This window comes from Cotesia typhae, unplaced genomic scaffold, assembly GCF_013202065.1.
Source record: "Cotesia typhae breed Kobodo isofemale line unplaced genomic scaffold, CoteBio_Ctyphae contig_4, whole genome shotgun sequence".
NCBI lineage: Eukaryota > Metazoa > Arthropoda > Insecta > Hymenoptera > Braconidae > Cotesia > Cotesia typhae.
The window spans coordinates 98,125-120,527 of NW_027423748.1; the positions used below are offsets into that span (position 1 = coordinate 98,125).

The 22,403-nt window shown below is 27.8% G+C and overlaps 2 protein-coding genes across 2 annotated transcripts; one reads left to right on the top strand and one right to left on the bottom strand.

The window, feature by feature from the left end:
• Positions 1-4,325, top strand: LOC141527353 (ATP-dependent DNA helicase pif1-like). Its single transcript, XM_074242774.1, has 4 exons — positions 1-718; positions 818-1,440; positions 1,521-2,505; positions 4,276-4,325. The coding sequence occupies exons 1-4, from the start codon at positions 1-3 to the stop codon at positions 4,323-4,325; spliced, it is 2,376 nt and encodes a 791-aa protein (XP_074098875.1).
• A 173-nt stretch (positions 4,326-4,498) lies between these two features.
• LOC141527354 (uncharacterized) lies at positions 4,499-15,630 on the bottom strand. The gene is made up of 9 exons (XM_074242775.1): positions 15,571-15,630; positions 14,853-14,933; positions 13,358-13,426; positions 12,555-12,659; positions 11,019-11,099; positions 10,207-10,287; positions 7,541-7,816; positions 5,337-5,538; positions 4,499-4,650 (listed from the first exon to the last, which is right to left on the bottom strand). The coding sequence occupies exons 1-9, from the start codon at positions 15,628-15,630 to the stop codon at positions 4,499-4,501; spliced, it is 1,107 nt and encodes a 368-aa protein (XP_074098876.1).
• Between the last annotated feature and the right edge of the window lie 6,773 nt (positions 15,631-22,403).

The following is a 22,403-nucleotide window of genomic DNA, read 5'->3' on the forward strand; positions in this document are numbered from 1 at the left end:
ATGGATATTCAATTTATCGGAGAAAAATCTACGATACTGACACAATATGTCACAAAATATGCTACGAAAAGAGAAATAACTAAATCATCAGAAACAATTAACGAAATCAACTCAACCAAAACTTTACCTCAGCTTTTGTGGAAGATTGCGTTTCGTAGTTTGACTCACAGAGAAGTCGGAGCTTTAGAAGCTGCTGATACTTTGTTGGGCATTTCTCTACATGGCACAGATTCAGAAACTATTATTAAATGGTTAGATGTCCGAATGATAAGAAATAGAAAGTTAAAAACCAAAGAAGAAATTGAAGAATTAATACATAATGATCCCGAATCAACTGAGATATTTTGTCCTTCATTAATTGATGATTATTATCCTAATCGTCCTAAAGATTTAGAAAATTTATGCTTGTATAATTTTGCTAAATGGTACGATACAACTAAGACAGAACCAAAAAATAATCTGAATGAGTATTATGAAATACGTCCAGGATTATTTTTGAAAAAACGGTTACGAGGTTACTTAATTAATCATTTTAGATATAATATTGCAAATCGACCAGAGGATTATTTCTACTCATTGTTATTATTATTTCAACCATGGCGTAATACAGATGAGCTTAAAAATGGATTTGAAACTTACACAGAGTCATTTACTCATCAGCAGTATATGCTTCAACAAGCTAATGATTATCATGAATACAATGAAGAATTTGGAAAAGGTTTAGAATACATAAAAAAATTGATTGAAAATAAATGTAATAATGACGATGATAATAATGATGATTCACAGAAAAATTCATCAAACTGTGATGCTGCAGAAGTACATATAATCGCTAAAGAAATTAATGATGCTGCACAAAAGCATGATAATAACAATTGTACTCTAGCTGATATGATTAAAAACATGAACGCTGATCAGATGAAAGTTTTTGAAAGAATCAAAAACAACATATTATTTGATAATACAAAATTAAGATTGTATGTAAGCGGAGAAGGTGGTACAGGAAAAAGTTTTCTAATTAATGTAATAAAACGTTGGATTAGAGAAGAATTGAATCGAGAAACAGTTGTAACAGCCCCTACTGGTATTGCTGCTTTCAATATTAATGGATTGACTATACATCGAGTATTACAATTGCCTGTCGAACATGGTTTTACACCGTCTTATACGCAATTATCTGACAATGTGTTAAAAGCACTACGTGATCAGTTACAAAACACAACGCTGTTTATCATTGATGAGATATCAATGGTCTCAAATATTACTCTGATATATATACATTTAAGATTAGTAGAAATTTTTGATGTCGATGATTGGTTCGGAGGTAAACATGTTGTTGTTTTCGGAGACTTACTCCAACTTCCTCCTGTACATGAAAATCCAAGTTATGTCACATTATCATCTGAAGATGCTGAAAAGTATGTTGGGTCAATGTGTAGTGTTAATTTATGGACCGACTTATTCTCTTATGAAGAACTTCGAATTAATATGAGACAAAAACTGATAATATTTATGGTCAGCTGCTTTCTCGAGTGCGAGTTGCTTCTATGACTAATGACGACATCAAATTATTGGAGCAGAGAAAAATTACTATGGATCCGTCTCTTTCGTATAATGAGAAATTACATGAAATATGTAATTACATTGATAAATTGCCGTCGGATTCAGTCTGTTTAGTACCAACTTGTAAGCAATGTGATTTAATAAATTCAGTTATGACGAGTAAAATTTCTTCTGAAGAAATTATACTGACGGCTCGTGACCACTTAGATTGTAATAAATCATTGATAAAAAAAGTATCCGATACTTTAAATAAAATAGAAGACAATGCTAGTCAATCAGCTGGACTTGCTAAAACTATAACAATAAAAATTGGTGCAAAAGTTATGTTACGTCGAAATATTGATGTTACTCTTGGTCTAGTAAATGGTGCAATTGGAACAGTTAAATCAATCTCCAAGTCGATTGATGGGAGTGAAATACAAGCTATCAATGTAGACTTTGGTGCAGACACTGAATACGCTATTGAGAAGATTAAAGTAAAATTTCAATTATTTGAAAGAGCTTTTGTTGTAAGAGAACAATTTCCGTTATGCTTGAGTTATGCAGTAACTATTCATAAGAGTCAAGGTTTAAGTTTAAAAAATGCCATCATTGAAGCAGGGAACACCATTTTTAATGTTGGTCAAATTTATGTAGCCCTATCTCGTGTAACAGAGTTACGTGGACTACATTTAATCAATTTTGATCCTCATTTCGTTAAAGCAAGCTCTTCAGCAATTAAAGAATATAATCGTTTAAGAAAAATTTATAGGTCTGATTTACCTACCATACCAATTCCTGATACACGTTGGCAAAAAGTATGGGACATGATTTGGGCAGTTGAAGAACATTCTATTCAAATTGAACCCAAAAATGCGAAAAAAGCTTCTCTTAGTTTATTAGATTGTCGAGGTATCGAAAACTGTGATAACGTTTCCGATGGTCTTAATTCAATTATTCAATGTATGTTTAATAATACAATAATTAGGACATTATTAATCAATCATGGCCTAAAGAATCAATCTGTCAACAATAAACTTAGTAATTTATTTAGCAAATATAATAATCGCGAATTACTTTTAAAGTCCAGTGACATTAAAGAGTCATTAATAGAGCAGCCTTATTCTATGACAAATAACGATCCTGTATCAGTATTTCTTAAAATTTGTCATGATAATTGTGATATTAGAAATTTAGTACAATTTAAATTTAAAGTCCAGTGACATTAAAGAGTCATTAATAGAGCAGCCTTATTCTATGACAAATAACGATCCTGTATCAGTATTTCTTAAAATTTGTCATGATAATTGTGATATTAGAAATTTAGTACAATTTAAATTAGAAATTAATGATCGATGCAAAACATGCAATTATTCTAATTCTTACAGTATACTAGAAAATGTATTACATGTTTCAATATATGATGAGAAAAAAACATTTGAACTACAAGAATTAATTGATTCATCATTTGGATATTGGTTTACTAATTTCAAATTTTGTGAAAATTGTAAAGAAGTCAAACAAACGCTAACAAAAATTTCATTAAATTCCTTGCAACAGATATTAGTTGTGAAATTACATGTGTCCATCAAAGGAAAAAATAAATTAATAAATAGGAAAAAAGGGTTTATAAAATCGGTACCCAAAGCAAAAATATCAATATGTAATACAAACTATGCTGTTGTAAGTGCTATATTTAACTCTTCAAAAGATGGTAATTCTGAAAAACATCATGTTGCGATGATTAAACATATTTTTCTTACGTATTTTTCTTACAAAAGAAGTAAATTGAAAACTTGAGGTACACCGAAAGAAAGAAAGTCTTAAGTCAAGCGTAAATTTTCTTAAATCAAAAACATCTTAAGGAAGATTGAAAATTTCTTGAATGAAGTTAATTTTTTTTAAGCCAAGAAAATTCCTTCTAGCTCCAAAATAACTTCGGTCTTCCTTACAATTTTCTTAGTTCTAGAAATTTTCTTTTTCTATGTATATATGACATCTTAATACTTAAAATATATTAACTTATCTTATCCCTTGCGACTTTAAAATCACTCTGAAATCATTCTGGATACAGCACGTAATCATACTGTTTCCAGAGTATTTTCAGAGTGGTTTTGTGCCCTTTTTCCAGAGTGTTTTCAGAGTGTTTTCAGTGTGTTTACAGAGCGTTTTCAGAGTGTTTTCAGTATGTTTACAGAGCGTTTTCAGAGTGTTTTCAAAGTGTTTTCAGAGTGTTTTCAGCGTATTTTTAATAAATCAGAAATATTTCTTGATTTATTCCACATTACTCTAGAGTGTTTCCAGAGTGAAACCTTAGTGAGTACAAAGTAGATTCAAAATAAATTAAGAGTGAAATCATAATGAATACCGAAGAGATAAAATTTAAATGATTCCTTCATGAATTCCCAGTATTTTCAAAATAAATTCAAAATTTATCCACTTCTTCCCTTCCTCTGCTTAAGTTCCCACAGAAGCTTTCTAAGTTGAGAGACTGGAAATTTTACAGAGCTGTTATCTTCAGGTTTATTATTATAGTTTTAAAAATCGCATACGACTAACGTATACGTTTAATTGCATTAAAAAATTTTATAAATGTCAGTTACAAACAAATTAATGTTTTCACATCATTGGCGAACAAAGAAAACTCATTTTCAATATATATATATAAAGAGACTGATAAAAAAGATAATCTGAGAAGAAATCAATAATATTAACTATTTATATTTGTATCAGCAATATTCAGAAATAAAAATAACCAGCTGAATGAAAAGAAAGATATTTGAAGTCAGGTTTACAATATTTATTTATCGTATAAAATACTTTTTTATATTTTAAATATTGAAATAATATAACATTTAATTAATTTAATAAATACTCCAATGTTTAAATAATTAATCAATAAAATAGCGTAAAAACTGAAGACTTTTCTAAGATTAATTTTCAAACTTAATGACTCTTAGGTATTACCAGGAATGTTGTTCTTCTTATTCTGCCGGCGGTTTTCATTGCACCAAGTCGAAATCCATCTGGGCAAATATAAGTCTATATTATCGTCTTTATATTCCCTGTATGGTATTTCTTTTTTCTCTTGAAGGTAAAAGCACATATCTGAAATTAATAACATATTAATATTATGAGTAAATTAAAAAACATCCGATGATTTTTGTTATTCTTGAAATAAAAAAATAAATATTAAAATAATTGACAGTGTTAGTTCTTCATATACTGTAAAAAAATGTATGGACTCGGTGTGGTGTAAGCAGCTCTGTGTTAAAATTTTTAACACGGACAGTTTAAAAACCACACAGAGTGTAACGTCAAATTTAAATGAAGTAAATTCAGAATTTTACACATTCATAGGTGTATTAAAAATTATGAATTGATTGATTTAATTGAAAGCACCCTTGCTATAGACTTTCATGACTTGGAAATTGCAGATAAATGTTGTAGGAACTATTTCTGACGTTCTTGATGACGTTAAAATCATGCTCCATAATTATTCAAATTACAAATAGTAATACTGTGATATAATAGATTACACTGTGTGGAATTTATATCAGTGAATATTTCACGCTATTAAATTTACACTGACATTTCTGACTAACCAGCCGGTGTTAAAGCTGCTGGGTCCAATTTTACACCGACATTTTTACAGTATAAGAAAAGGTATTCAAAAGTATTGAAAATATTGATGCGTGCAGAAGAAATTCAAATTTCATTATTTTCAATGCTTTTTAATTGGTTTTTTAATCAGATTTATCAAACAAGTTGTATAAGTTGTGTTATACATTTACCTTTAACGCGCAAGCAGTGAATATCATTGAGAAGTATTCCACTACCATCATCGTCTTTTGGCAGTTTTTGGTACAACTTTAGTAAGAACTCCGGCGACCACAACTTATTGAGCAGTGCCTTTGCACGCTTTTGCATACTTCGCTTCAAAATAATTGTCGACAATTCGTTGCTCGTAAATTTAGCTGTCCCGATTTTAATATACTGTTTGAAAAAGAAAAATATTATATTTTGGAACCAATAAAATTACTTTAAGTTCAATATTCTACTTATATTTTTTCTTTTGATCGATTGTAGTGATCATTTTATATATATATATATATATATATATATATATATATATATATATATATATATATATATATATATATATATATATATATATATAACGATATATATTTTGTTTATCAGTTTGATGAACTGAGTCGAAATATATCAAAATTTTTTAAGAATTTCCGTCATGAGGACCAACAAAGCAGTTATATTTCTATGAAAACTACTAAAAATTTGTGGTGAAAAAAATTTAGGCAGTGAAAATACAGTTAGTGTTGAAATATAGCTTCCTCACTTTTGTTAAATCAATTTCATAATGTTGACAACTGGAAACATTCAAAAGATAAATTTAAAAAATATTTGCTAAAATACTTGACATAGTTTACAAAATTAATTTAAAATATTACAGTTGTGGTTTCTTATATTTGTTAAACGTTAAGCTATGACAGTAAGCAGTATGTGAGTCTATTATATTTTAACAACTGACTGAACTGAATTCACTCTGTGCATTTGACGAGTTCAAGTATCAAGTATAATTTTCAAGAAGTATTTTTAACTTTAATGAAAATTGTCGCTTTAAAATATCTGTTTGTCTATTGAGAAATACAATTTTTATTTTTAAAAATTATTAATTCAGTTTTTTTAATTTAGCCTTGTTGAGAAATGCTTAAATGATTATTTGAAATATTATTAAGTTAAATATATAAAAGAGAATTTTAGTTATGCTCGAGAATATATATGAATTTATTATTTCTACTTTGAAAACCGCAAAAAAATATGTTGAAACAGTAAATATAGGAAGCTGACAAAATGTAATAAATTGTATTTTTGTTTAACCTCAAAAAGCTTCAGACGTATATTTTGAATTTAGTTAGCCCAATAATAACTAATAAGAAATTAGTTGCGGTTGTTTGAGCATCCAAAATAGGAACTATTAGGAATTTTCTGTTAAATCAAGTGTTTAACAATTTTTTTTTTTAATTTTGATAATATTTTTAACTTCCGGCTAAGAAAATTGAAAATTTTCCAAAATCGGGAAGTTATTGGTTTCACCCCGTTTTTCGAAAATTGAGTTCTCATCAGATCTTGACGTTTTGAGGTCCTAGGAAGCTTCCCTGAGTGTTTTCGCGATGATGTCCGTATGTCTGTGTGTGTGTGTGTGTGTGTGTGTGTGTGTGTGTGTGTAACCCTTTTATAACTTTTAAACGGCTTGACCGATTTCATCGCGGTTGGTGCCATTCGAAAGGGCTTGACCAAACTTAGATTTTAAATACACTTTGAACCGATTCAGACCGGTAAATTTTGAGAAATCTCAAAAAAACTACAAAAAAAATTTTTTTCAAATGTAGTTTTTTTGGAATTACTTTCAAACGGCTCTACCGATCACGTCCGAAAACTAATCAGCTCTTAACATCAAAAAACCACGTCGACCGCCACCAGCCCGGTTAAAATCGGTTCATTCGTTCGTGAGTTATCGTTATCGAAAGAAAACCGAAGAAAGTGTTTTTTCGGAATAACTTCGAAATTCCGAGTTCGATCAATTTGAACTTGAAGATTCCTCACGAGACTTGAAAAACTGCGTCGAATGCCGCCAATCGCGTAAATATCGGTTCATTCAATCAAAAGTTATTCCGTCTTGAAAATTCAAAAAATTGTGTTTTATTTAACTGCTATCAGAGTTTTGAGCTCGCAGAGTTCAAAATGACACAAAAATCGTCTTTTTTAGCTCGAAGAGCTCTAAAACATAACAAGTGGAATGTTGAGGGCTTTGGTATGGAGATAGCGGAAAGTTGCAGGGATGGCCTTTAGGATCAACCGTTTTCTTAATTTTTTTCTACTGAGAAACACTCCGAAAAGTTCACAAGAAATTTTAAAAAATCTTTTTCTCCTTTCATATTATCAGTAATGAAATGCGTATTAATCATACACTTACTTCGATATCATTTTCGACAATTATTGTCTCCGTCAATTTCGGTATTCTCGAACGTGGTTGAGTCTGTTGTTGTTGAGAAAGGCGTGGTGCGTTGCCATTTTTTGTATTTTTATTTCCGTGGGACTTTTTCAAACGTTTTACACGAGACCTAGGTGTCCGATTGGACATTCTTTCCAATGGTCGAGATGTGGAAGGCATTGTGGGAAAGCGACCTGTCCTCGCAGCTGAAGCGTTCTCCTTGTCGCTTTCGGTGTCAATCTGACCATTTTCATTAGCCTTTTCATGAAAAAAAAAAAAAAAAATCATCAGTAAACAGTAAACTTATATGATATTTATAGCTAAAATGTAATTTTTAATATAATCGGATTAGTGAATTTAATTAAATCTGGATAATATACATCCTGATACAGAGAAATATTTCAAAACCTATTGAAATATTTCAAAACCTATTTGACAATGTAAATTTTCTATAAGAGAAGAAATTCAAAAGTATTAAAAGTATTAAAAAGGAATTGAATTTCATTACTTTCAAAACTTTATAATTCGTTTTTTTAATCAAGGCATGCATATTAGATTTATCGATTATAATATGTTAATCTTAAATATTTCATAGTTATAATTTTTATGATAACAATAAGTATAAGAATAATGATAAAAAAATGGTGTGTGTACTTATATACACGCGTCAGAAGTTATATTTCTTTGGCATAAGAAAAAAAATTTTCAAGAAAAAAAAATGCAAAAATGATCGAACAAAAATGTTGAAAACTATCCAAAAGGTTTAATTATATTAAAAATTTTGCTATGCTGTATAATTTAATATGTATAAATATAAAATCATTAATTATCATATGAAACTAATTCAACATTATTTAAGATTTTTCGGAATCAACTAATTTTGAAGTTGCAAAGTATCAATAGTTTACAATTGATAATTATAAAACATTTTAATTATTTATTTAAACTATGTTCCTTATAAAATATTTAATTGATTATTATTCAACTTAGTGATAATATCTTTTTAATTGATATTTTTTCAAAAGTAACATTAGTTACATGAATTAAGAGACTTACAACTATTGTAGTACAAAAATAGATTTTGTTTCCAATGAAATTCCGGAAAATTATTAAAATAGTCTATAATGTAAATTTGAAAAAAATAAGGATAGAATAACTATATTTGATAAATAAAATGATTAAGTGTGTATTAAAAAATTATGACCTCAATAAAAAGATATCTAAATATAACAGGTTCTACAATATTTATATTTTAGTTCAAATATTTTAATTCATAAAATTATTATTATTTTTGATAAAAAATTAATTAAAAAGATATTATTACCAAGTTAAATAAAAAATAAAATATTTAATTGACGATTTTTTAGAATTGATTATTAGTATGGATAATATATTTCATATTAAATGGTATTCTATAGAATTTGAAAATAACAACGTTTCGTTGGATACTTTGCGACTAGCCTGTATATGAGTTAACTTAGTCAGTATAAGAAATCTGAATTTTTGATTGTATTTGATTGCCAACTTCATCATGTCGTTTTTTTGGGACATACTGCGCGCACAGCTCACAAATTTCACTCTCATCCAAACGCGCCAAAAGAAGTATAACTTCAATAAAACCAATTTTTTTAAATCCAAACACAATGGTAATCTAGCCCTAACAACAGTTTTCAGTTATTGATATTATTATTATTATTATTTTTATTATTATGGTTATTATTCACCTCTAAATAAAAATTAATTAAATGAAGTTTTTATAATCAACAATTTATTTTTAATGTCTACAAATCGAGAAATCGAAAGAAATGCTAAGTCTTATTGTAAATGTACGCTTCGCAATTCTTGTTGATAAAAAAATAAATTCAAAATATTACCATCAAATCATACTGAAAAAAAATGAAGAGATATTTAACGTCTAAGCTGAGATTAAATTAAAATTTTTCATTCATATATTTTTACTTAAAAACACATCAATTGTCAAAAATATTGCATAACAACAAAATTTATTTTCTATAATCCGAAAACTGCTGAACGTTTGGATAGTATATATTAACAGTATTTGAGTAATTGAGAAAAATATGAAATTGACAAAGTAGTTTGAAATCAAGTATAGTTTTAAAATTCTGAAGCATTTGATTACTAAGTTCTGACAGACGAAAATTAGAAATTTGATTTTATTCTATTCATGACTACAATCATGTCTCGGTAACTTTAATTGCGATTTGTTCTTAATCGCTGCCATTAAATTCATAAAGTTGGTAGTAAATAACCAGATTACAAGCTCCTTACTAATAAAAAAAGATTCACAATTAAAACAGTATTCTAATAGATTGCAAAGACGTTATTGAGACATTTCTATGGAAAAATTTTAAAAATGTAAATATTCACAAAATCAAATATATTGCGTTGATAACGAAGCTAAAGCCTGCGTTGATAATGTCCACAAATAAAGACAAAAGTATGATAATTTTCAGTTTAGGTTTACAGTAAGCCAGAGGATTTTTTCACTTTTTAGACTTTCTGAGTTCTATCTGCTATTGAAAAAGTATTAAATTGTTGGAAACAGCATAAAAGTTTTGATGAACTAATCAAAGCCATGCAACAGATAAAAACAAATATAAAATTTATATTAATTCTTAATAACTTACACCATCCATTTCTTCTTCAAGATCTTCTTCAGAAACTTCAATTACATTTAGAGCGGCTCTATCGTTCGTGTTCAAAGGATTCTGGAATTAGAATAAGAAATAAGTTCAAAAATTTTCGTGGAAAGATATATTATCAAAAATTTTACAAAATACAAAATTTTTTTACTCTAATCCAAAAACTTAAGAACATTTCTATGATATATATATATACATATTGATAGTTTTTGAGTTATTGAGAAAAATATGAAATTGACAAAGTAGTTGGAAATCAAGTCAAGTTTTAAACTTTGAAAGCATTCGACTACTAGGCTTTTGTAATGAAAATTAGAAATTTTATTTTAGTCTATTCATGACTACAATCAAGTCTCGGTAACTTTAATTGCGATTTGTTCTTAATCACTGGCATTAAATTCATAAAGTTGGTAGTAAATAACCAGATTACAAGCTCCTTACTAATAAAAAAAGATTCACAATTAAAACAGTATTCTAATAGATTGCAAAGACGTTATTGAGACATTTCTATGGAAAAATTTTAAAAATGTAAATATTCACAAAATCAAATATATTGCGTTGATAACGAAGCTAAAGCCTGCGTTGATAATGTCCACAAATAAAGACAAAAGTATGATAATTTTCAGTTTAGGTTTACAGTAAGCCAGAGGATTTTTTCACTTTTTAGACTTTCTGAGTTCTATCTGCTATTGAAAAAGTATTAAATTGTTGGAAACAGCATAAAAGTTTTAGTAAACTAGTCACAGCCAAGCAACAGATAAAATCAATTATAAAATTTATATTAATTCCTAATAACTTACACCATCCATTTGTTCTTCAGGATCTTCTTCAGGAAATCCAGTTACATTTGAAGCGGCTCTACCTTTCGTGTTCAAAAGATTCTGAAATGAGAATAAGAAATCAGTTCAAATATTTTTATAGAAAGACATTTAGGGTAATTGTACCAGTTATTGACCGGTTACGAGTTTTCCATACTTCAATTAACTATATATTAGTTGATATAAGCTTCAAAAAGATAACTTAAATTTTTATATTATCAAATATTAGTCAGATTTTATAAATAAAATAACATTTGCTTAAAATATTTCAAAAATAAATTTAAAATCGCTTCAGAACGTAGAAATGAGCAAAACACCAGTAGTTGAACGCTTGTACCAATAATTGATCGATACGCTCCAGTAGATGACCGGTCAAATAATTAACTAATTGTTTAATTAAAATTAATGTTTCAAGTTGACTGAGCATATTTCTTCTCACAATCAATAACATATTTTAAAAATACCATCATATTCGTATAATTATTTATAAATAATTATAAGATCTTAAAAAATTATTGAAGCATCACATTTGATGCTTTTAACTTACAAAAATTATAATACCGCAATCTTGAGATATAAGACAAATTTTCAATTTTTTTGTTAGTATATAAAAATTATTGTCATGGAATAATTTAAAAATTGACATAGATGTTTGTAAATATATTTTTTTTTATACTTAAAGTAGTACCCTCGCGCACACTATAGTGCGCTAAATATGGCATAGTTGTTGCTATTCTTTATTCTCTTATTTACTATTTCTCATTCTCATTAACTTATACTCATGAGTATTTTCGAATACTTCAATATTTTATCATAATAATTATGTTATTTAATGTTATTTTATTATTATGTACTACGTGTTGAGGTAAATATGTTTCTCATGTAAACATTGTATTGAATATGTACAACTTTTGTAAACTTTTTGTAACATGTGTTTTGTAATTAAATCTTTTAGGTGCCTGATGAAGGTCAAATACATGACCGAAACTTCGCAATGAATTGACAATTAGTGTTATGATTAACATCTTATGTCCCCTTTCCTGCGAACTACTTTAAGTATATATAAAGAATGGACGCAATGACATATTATATTAGAAATTTCATTTTATTCTATTCATGACTATAATAAAGTCTCCGTAAGTAATTGCGATCTACTTTTAATCCCTGGACTCAAATTAACAGAATTTATGGTAGTTAAACAGTTAACCGGCTTCTTTATAGTTAAAAACAAAAAAATAATAATAGTTCACTAGTAGGTGAAAAAGATGTCAACTTTATTATATATTGAAAAAAAAGAAAAGAAAAGGAATATAAATTGACCGGCTAAGGTTTACTTATTGTATGCTTATTGCATTACATTGATGAAATTTTCATACTTTCTAAAGACTATCCAAAGTTTCATCCTCTATTTATATGATAGACCAAATTCTCTGAGATAGTTCAAAAGTTTTGATAGACAAATTGAAGTAATGCATCCGACAATAAAAATATAAAATTTTACTTAATTTGCTGACTTACTTCTTCTATTTCTGTATCATTACATGTGTCATTACTTTGTGATTCGCCATCGATTTCTTCCTCAAAGTCATTGTCATTGACGTCGTCTTGAGTCTCAGAAAAGATCTAGAAACAGAATATTTAACGAATTCAGGTGTATTTACGAAAATTATAATTATTATTAACAACAAAGCACAATATTGACATTTTGCTACATTTTTGGCTGTTGCATATTTGTCCGAATAATGATATACCGTCTTATAATGTATTTCAACAGTTTCCGTAATTACGGAAAGTATCTAATTGATAGTTGGCAGATCAGACTACGATTTTTAATTTATAAACTTTTTAATAGTAGGCTTTAGTAAGTAAAAAGAGATATTTCTCTAAATTCATGACTGTAATCAAGTCACTATAACTCTAAATGAAATTTCATTTTTATGATTAGAAATTAAATCACAAAATTGATTGCAGACAATAAGATTACAATCTCGTTTCCGATAATAAAAGGTCCTTATTTAAAACAGTATCCTATTATATAGTAGTAACGTTGTTGAGACATTGTTCTTCATAAATTTGTGAAATGCAAATATTTACAAGAATTAGTTATACTACATTAATAAAGTCCACAAAAAAGCAAACCGTAATCAAAATTCTCGGTTCGGGTTTAAACACAGCCATTGACGTCACTTATGTTTAATATTTTCGAAGTGCTATCAGCGATAAGATAGGTATTATATTGTTGGAAACAGCATAAAAGTTTTGATGAACTAATCAAAGCCATGCAACAGATAAAAAGAAATATAAAATTTGTAATAACTTACACCATCCATTTCTTCTTCAGGAACTTCAGTGACATTTAGAGCGGCTCTACCTCTCGTGTTCAAAGGATTCTGGAATTAGAATAAGAAATCAGTTCAAAAATTTTCATAGAAAGATATATATTATCAAAAATTATGCAAAATACCAAAATTTTTTTATTTCAATCCAAAAACTGATGAACATTTTTATAATATACATATACATATTAATAGTTTTTGAGTAATTGAGAAAAATATGAAATTGACAAAGTAGTTGGAAATCAAGTCGAGTTTTAAACTTTGAAAGCATTCGACTACTAGGCTTTTGTAATGAAAATTAGAAATTTAATTTTAGTCTATTCATGAATAAAATTAAGTATCCCTAACTCTAATTAAGATTTGTTTTTAATCACTGGAATTAATATTATAAAGCTCATAGTAAAAAAACAGATTACAAGCTCCTTTCTTATAAAAAAAGATTCACCATTGAAACAGTATTCTATTAGATAGCAGAGACGTTGTTAAGATTTTGTTTATCATAAATATTCAAATTTTAAATATTAACATAATCATATTTACTGTGTTTTTACTGCGTATTTTCTAATTTATTGTGCTTTCTGAGTGCTATCTGCAGTTAGAAAAGTTTTAAATCGACTGAGTCAATTTCAAAGTTTTGAAGATAAAGTTCAAGTAATTCACACTTAATAACAATGGATTATTTAAAGCATGTTTTTGAAACTTACATGTGTTATTTTCCTTCAGAAGTATTAGTATAATTCGTTTTTTGACGATAATAATAATTTGCTGAATGTTGTTAACATTCTTTTCTTATCACTGCACTTGTATTCTTAAAAAGCAATAAAATAGAAAATTAATCATTTCTATAAATCAGATAAATGTCTAAAATATAATGCGACATTGAAGTTTAATTTCATTCTATGTAAAATCAAACGAGTCTACTGAATGATTAAGAGACTTCTACAGCAGGTACATCACGCAATAGATTTATTAAAAAGAAGAAAATAAATTCACGGTTGTTATATGGACAATGAATTTCTATTTATAAGCATATGAAAACTTGACTTTTAAAACAAATATATAAAAACCTTTTCCTTATACCAAAATCTCCAAAATTTTACTATAATGCAAATTAAGTCTTTTCAACTAAAATGAGAGAATTTACTGTTGTAAACAAGCTCACTAGCAATATTTTTAAATTGAAAATACAGAAAAGTCTGTTCGAAAGCTATTTCATCGGTACAAAAATTTTTAACTTCGAAAATTTTTCAGGTTTATTAGTTTTATGTTATATTAGTTAATGTTATATTAGTTTAAGTTATATTAGTTTATGTTAATTAAAAAAAAATTTTATTTTTAATGATTTCAAAATACTGCTTGTTATTTTTAATTTATAAAGTAATTAGCTTTTTGAGACAAAATGTTAATAATATCGAAAAATAAATTAAAATCATGTAAAATATTAACATTAAGTTATAAAAAATAATTTATGAAAACTTACATCCCTTCTTGGTTTCTGAGGATCACGAGGATCTTTCCCTCCTTGATTGGAATCATTCTCTTTAGATCGAGGATTACTCTCCTATAAAATATATAACAGGGTGAGATAACAAATCATGAATAATTTTTTTCGATTCTATTCAAATATTACTGCAGAGTGAAAAGAATTTTTTTGTCAAAATATAAGCTTTTTATAATAATATAACTATCTAAAACTATATTATAATTTTGCAATTTGTTTCTAAATATGATGAGAAATAATTGTTTCCTAACCCTTTGCTATAATTTATCAATGTATTTTTTCATTAATATAAATACAATAGGATAAAGAATAATTTGACTAAAGTTAAAAACTTTAAGAAATGGAATGATTGTAACTTCAAAGTTTCATACAACTTTGAATATAACAGATTAAAAACTTAAAAATTTTCTGATAGTTTAAGTAAAAGACCCAGTTATTGACACTGGCCTAGTTGTTTGACACCTGCAATTTTATCCAAATTAAAAACATTAAATGTTCTCAAAAAACCAATTTTCTTAAAATTTATAATTCAAAAATTGTATTTATTAATTTATCAGAGTTGATTTTTTTTTCAATTAAAATAAAATTGCAAGTATCAATAACTAGGCTTTTGTTTATAACTGGGTCTTTTATCTTAAATGTAATCAAAAAATTTATTTAAAAATTGAATCCCTTAAACTTACATTTTCGAAGCAACTCTTTTCTTTAGCCCTTGTGATTGAACTGGTGGGCTGTACGATGATAATTTTTCCAGCATTATGCGCGTATCAACTTTATTTCTCTTCATAAGAGCGTTGTAGTCATCTATTGATCATAAATAAATAGATTGGCACATGTTAATGAATCAACGAATTTATTTCAGTTAAGTTAATTCTACCATTGTAGATATATGATGAGAAAAATCATTTAAAAAATTACCGTCTGCGTAAATTATAAGGAAAGCCCCAATCCCAACTCGTAGTTTTGAGTTTCTGATGTAACACTTGCTTTCAGGATTGTGTTTGTCTAATTGAACGCGTTCCATTTCTTCTCGGCCAGCGACAACCTTAAAAACTTTCATCGTTGGAACGATGCAGTGTACAGTTTCATTGTAATTTTTTAGCAAACAGTACAATGCCATTTTATGAAAATATCGAAATCTAAAAACAAATTAACAATTGAGTTAGCAAATTACGAATGTTATTATAATATGTATTCAAGGATTATCCTTTAAAAAATATAATTAATAATTTAGCAGCTGGGAAATATCAAAATAATTTTTTCAAGTTCCACTCATGTCGGCAGTGACGTTGAAAACATGATAGTACTATTTTTAAAATGACAAGTTAATAAAAAAAATTGAAGAAAGACAAGTTATGATCGATAGAAAAAATTTCTTCACAGGTTTATTTGTAGTATTAGATATTTTTAAAAATACCGAGAATTAACTGAGACAAAATGGTAATGCTGTACATAAGATCTAGTAAGAAATGATAAGAACGAAAGATAGAGAGATAGAGAGTACGTACTTTCTTAGTTACGGAGGGTTTACACTTTTATCTCTCACCCTCTATTGGTCAAACGAAAGTATCTCTGTCATACTTTTACAACAAATGGAATCTTAAAAACCATTTTATACATAAATAAATGAAAATTTTCAAAAAAGTTTTTTTTTAATTATATCTTATACATGAACAAAACATGTTTGAAAATTAACTATCAACCGCTCTTAAGCGGATATCTTTTTCGTTGAAATGACCGCTTAAAATTTTTTTTTTTATCGAAATGAACACGTATAATTTTTATTTAGATTTTATAAAATAAAGTGTATAAAATTCACCATTTTCAATGAATCTATCATCTACTTACCAAATTTCAGCAATTATTATTGTAACAAAATTTTTCACTTTTACGTTTTCCGAGACGAAAATCCGGTGTTCTTCAAAGAATGAACTAATGAATACTGCCGACACCCGAATCAGTGTGGTCAGATCGCGCGATTTTTTTAACCCCTCTTTAGCGTCATTTACAAATGCTAGGAGCGCTCGGCACTATGCATCTGATGCCGACAAACCAAGCTTGTTGTTATATCTGTCTCAACAAGTGCCACTAGTAAATAAATTAGTAGTTGTAATAGTCACGCCGGCACGTGGGACGGTAAACAACCATTTGCGCATGCACACGTTTCCGATGCCTTCTGCCCGGTCATCCCTTATGCCATAAAAAAGAATTTTTTTGTAACAAAAAAAATTGTTTTTTAAATAATTATTAAATTTTTTATTATGCTATTGATAATGATAATAAATAATATAACTTTTTTATAATTACAATGAGTGTTGCTAGTAAGTATCACTAGTGATAATAGCTAATGAGAATTGTTATACGAAGAAACGCACTTCACATATTAGTTCTTACGTAATATAGGAATCAAGATTTACTTTTTTTTTAGGTAGATTTCGCTTTTTTTTTTTTTTTTTTTTTTTTTTGTTATTAAATTGTTTATAACTTTGGTGATTTAGGTAAGCGCCACCCCTCGTCATAAAAAATTGTCTAAATGCGATGACGAATCGAATAACATCCCGATCATAATTTTCCAAGTTGAATTAAAAATTTGATCTATGAGGCACATGTTTAGATAATCAATAAGTAAGACACCGACAGTAACATTCGTCATAGCGTATGTCTTTGTCACTCTCATAGTATCGCCGATGACAGAATCTCAGTGAGCGGTGTAAGACTGTGGTCGAGTGACAGCTAAGTGACAATCGATTGTTACTGTCTCTGCCTTACTTCTTTGAGTCATTAGGGGCCGCGACGTTAAACTTATATTTTTAAGGATTAATTTTTTATGTAATACAAAAATTTGTCTTGTTATAATTTTATATTTGCTTAATGCATTTTTAAAATAACTGTAGTTACATTAAAATAAATTTTTTTTATTTTTTCAGTTAAAAAAACCAAAAAGTTTGTTTTTATTGTAAAAAATAGAAAAAAAATTTTTGTTTTTTTAACTTTTCGTTTATTGGCTCAAATTGTAAAAGCTACAAATTAGAAAAAAAATTTTTTTAATTCATGAATTTTTTAAGATGTTCCTGGTAATAACAATTATTTTTATTATAAATAATAGCATAAAAAAAGTTAAACATGGGAAAAAATTAACAAAAAATTTAAGATCCAATGAGAAATTCGATCAAAATCCCTCTTCTACTCAAACCGTCACTTACTCCCTTAAGCCATCAAAATTGATACCAAAACTAAGTAAGAACTAATATCTAAACTGCGTTTGAGAATCTCCGGTGTAATAATTCTCATCAGCTATTCTCGCTAGTAATACTTACTAGCAATAAGGTAAAAGCCTCAGTACCTGCTCAGGAACCACTATCTGCTTACTCGATGTATTTTTATATTGGAATTTGTGAATATACATATACAAATGCATAGAGTGAGCAAGTACTGGTTCCTGAGCAGATACTAGGGCTTTTACCTTACTCATTATAAATACAAAAAATTTTTATCATTTTGAACTAAAATATATATATTGTAGTATCTGTTATATTTAGGTATCTTTTTATTGAGGTCATAATTTTTTAATACACACTTAAGGTAGTACCCTCGCCAGAGTTGTTTTCTTAGGATTTTTTTTTAAACTTTGACAGATTAATATTTATATAATTCTGCATCGATTGGCGCAATTCGAGAATTTTTGACCATCTAGTTTCAGAGATATTCAATTTCAAAGTTTGAGTTTTGAACGCTCTTATACATTGCGGTATACGGGATATCGAACAGTTTACCTACAAACATTTTTATTTCTTAGAAACTTTTCTTAGGATCTTTTTAAAAAACTAAAGTAACGTTAACTAACAATTAAATAATTAAAAAAAAATTATTGATAATTACCACACAGCTTCAGAGATATTTATTAATAAGTAATGAAAAATTTACCAGACTTTAGCCGTGGAGGGGATACGTTAATAAAGCTGAGGCAATAGCGCAAGTCTTGTGAGCCGCGAAAGAAGTATGAGACGCGCATGCGCGGACAAATTTGAAAAGTATAATTTACGTACGGTGTAACATTATAGTTATTAATTTTATTTATTTAAAAAAAAAAAAACAATGATTATTTTATGAAAATAAGTATTTTTTTCTATATTTATTAAAAATTCAAAATGTTAACAATTTTAATATAATAATATTTACTAATCTTTCATAACTTATAAAAATCATAGTCAGATGAAATAAAATTTAAAAAAATTATAAAAATTAAAAAAAAACAAAATAAAAAAAATTTTTGTTTGAAAAAAAAAAAAAAACATTGCCGAGTTCTCGGACCCGGTACTTTAGGCACCCGAGCCAAAAAGTTTGCCACGCGCCTATCAAGGTATCTTACAGGAATTCAGTAATTTATATTTAACTTGCATTTCGGAATTCCAAGTAAGCATTAACCGTAATAACAATTATTAATGATAAATAATAATAATAATAATAGTAATTATCATTATTCTTATTATAATTTATAATTTATAAAAGAAGAACCTGAAAACATTAAAAATTTGACGCATGACGTCTCAGCTTCCATGTATTGGAGTAAATGCTGGTGGTTTGATGGTGGAACTTTAGCGCGCGAGGGGCAACGGACTTCGGTCGCTCTCGGCTTCTTCCGAGCAACATCGACGCTGCTTGCTCACGGATACAGTAGTGTACCATTGTGTGGCGTGTGGGTAGAGGTCTAGGAAAAGGGAAACTTTTACCCACGATCTGCACTGCTATATGCAAGTAAACTGCAAACCTCGATTCACTTTACGTATTTCAATACACACGTGCTTTATAGATAATTAAGTTAAAGCAGTATTTTGTTGGACATCACAAAACGTATAAACTTATACGTTCTTAAGTAATGTAATATACACAGCGTTCTGTATTTTGTACACAATACAAATAATCTATAAATTATTGGAAAATAATCTGAATCAAAGTAAGTAACTTCAAATTTTATGTATAATGGTTTTAAATTAACTCCATCATTTTATAAATTAACAAAAATTTTTTATTTGTATAGATTACACATAATGGAAAAGAAAAAAAGTAATTCTCGGACAGCAGTGTACAAAAGACACAAAAAGCAAGTCAAAGATTATTTAGATGCATTTCCAAGTGGACAAAGTTTATCTGTTCCTCGATGCTGTATTACATCGCAGGTGAGCTGAAATGATTCTTCTTTAAAAATTAATTCATATTTTATTACTCAGTCAAGCGACTTTAAATATTCTTATTTTTTCTCTAATACTATTATAATAATTACTTTGTTTAAAGATCAATTTGTAGAGTTTATTTTTCGAATTATGCATTTTTCAATTTTCAATACATTATGCTTGAGAAATAGAAGCCATACAAATCAATCTAGAATGACTGTCGGTTATAATTTTATACATATATACTTTGATACTTCATGAAATCTTTTTTTATGGAATAGAAAAAAATATGTGTTTTTTGACTAACCTTATCATTCATTACAATGAAAATTTTCTAAAATATACTAAGAATTTTACACGTTTAAAAAAAAGTTATTTTCTATTGAAGTTGTGGTTATTAAAATTTTTGATTCTCTTCAAAAGATAAGGAAATAAGTAGAAAATTATTTTTTTACTCTCCGTTAAAAGAATTTTTTGTCTACAAACCCGAGAACTTAATGTTTAACAGTATAAATCAAATTTTTGAAAATGTAGTTTCCATTACATGTTATAAACGGTATAAATTAAAACTTAATAATTCGAGTAGATATTGAGAGATACTTGTAACTACATTTATAACAAGAAGTCCCACAGCTATTTCTTTTTTGACAAATCATTTCAATTATCTAATCAATTCTTTCTATGAGAAAACAACGATCGCTACAAGTATTAAATAATCCGGTTAATTAAATAAATATGTGTCGTTATTCAAAAATTTTCACAGAAAACAGTTCTTCAAAAGAACAATAAAAATTTTTATATCCTGATGAAAGTTATTTTTTTACTGTATCACTTATAATCATGCAATAAACATTGTATGATTATTTATGGAAAGTATTATTTAGAAATTAATAAGTGAAAAAAGTTCTTCAAATTAAATTTACCCTGGCGGTTTCACGCTCACGGTAGATTCAAGGTGAATTCATGGTGAAAACATCGTCGATCGACGGTCGATTAATAATACGGTCATTTCACGTTATATTCAGGGTTTGAGTATAGTCAATTCACAGCGAAAAACTGGTGTATTTGTTTCATTCTGTCACTATCTAAGGATAGTAAATAAATAGTGACAAAATAATCGTTTCACTGAAGAAAGGTTGTTCCTAATTCATGAAAATAAGACGTTTCGACCGTCGATACACCATGTTTCTACTGCAGGGCAATAAGCATTTCGAGGTCGATATTTTAGGAAATGATAGTAGTAACGTTGTCAATTGACTACGATTCGACCAGCAATTCACTACGTTTTCACCGTCAATTCACGACGATTTCACAATTTTTCGGCTGTCGATTCACAGTAGAATCGCTTTCTTTTCACTGTGTTTTTCCGTTTGTTTATCTAATGTACAATTTATAAAATAAAGCATGGTATCCTCGAACGCATATAACAAGAAAAATTATACTTAAAGACTCAACTTTCAAAATATAATTTATATGAAATTTCAAATTCTATTGATATTTTATTACATTAAATTATATTAATTCGAATATTTTTTAGTGTACAAAAACTTACCAAAAGTACGCTCGGGACGAATTCATTACCTTTAAAAATAATCAATTCATATTAAAACAAATGAGTCGTGTTATTGATTAGTATGAGATTATTAATTTTTAAAAAATTTATTATTTATCATAAATACAAAACATAGAAAAATATTGTGTTTAGTAAAATATTCGGAAATCAATAAATTCAATTAATACATTATTATTTATATGATGAACAAAAATAATACCCTACGCAACAATACGTTCAGGAAATAGAAAATATACTCTCCATTAATCTGTTTCCCAACAGTTTGCAAGTTTGATTGCATATGTTGCTCCGATGGTTGTTATTTTTATCGCTGGTCTTATTCTAGAGGTTTCTTGAATGAAGTTAATATGATTTTCTTCAACTTCATGAATAAATTGGGTATCGAATCTATAGCAAGCATGTGAAAAATTCTGAGCAATCAAACCTGAAATCAAATTATCATCTATTTGGAATTGGACAATTTTTTAATTTCAAAAATACTCCATCACGCTCATTGAATGCAAACGAGTTCGAAACTTTGCTTTTGAGTTGAGGATTTACGCTACTAAATTTGATTCCATTTAATCGCATGTGTCCATAAATATTGATTTTTTCTGGTGTGTAACCAGCTGCACGTAGAAGAATGCGCTCGCTTTCAGTTAATGATCGAATTGTAGGTTTTCTTTCCAAAACAAATTTATCTGCGAATCCTACTTCTATAGTTTCATCGACAACTTTAAGTTTTTTAACAATGTACTCTCTTGTTTCAGAAGCGATAGACTTGTCAAATGCTGAAATGTTGAGAAA

Coding starts and splice junctions, on each gene's coding strand:
- LOC141527353 (XM_074242774.1), top strand. CDS start 1: ATGGATATTCAATTTATCGGAGAAAAATCTACGATACTGACACAATAT. Junction 719..817: donor CAATGAAGAATTTGGAAAAG/GTTTAGAATACA, acceptor GTGATGCTGCAG/AAGTACATATAATCGCTAAA. Junction 1,441..1,520: donor ATGTTGGGTCAATGTGTAGT/GTTAATTTATGG, acceptor ATTTATGGTCAG/CTGCTTTCTCGAGTGCGAGT.
- LOC141527354 (XM_074242775.1), bottom strand. CDS start 15,630: ATGCTGGAAAAATTATCATCGTACAGCCCACCAGTTCAATCACAAGGG. Junction 14,934..15,570: donor CACAAGGGCTAAAGAAAAGA/GTTGCTTCGAAA, acceptor TATATTTTATAG/GAGAGTAATCCTCGATCTAA. Junction 5,539..7,540: donor TTGTCGAAAATGATATCGAA/GTAAGTGTATGA, acceptor TTTTTCAAACAG/TATATTAAAATCGGGACAGC.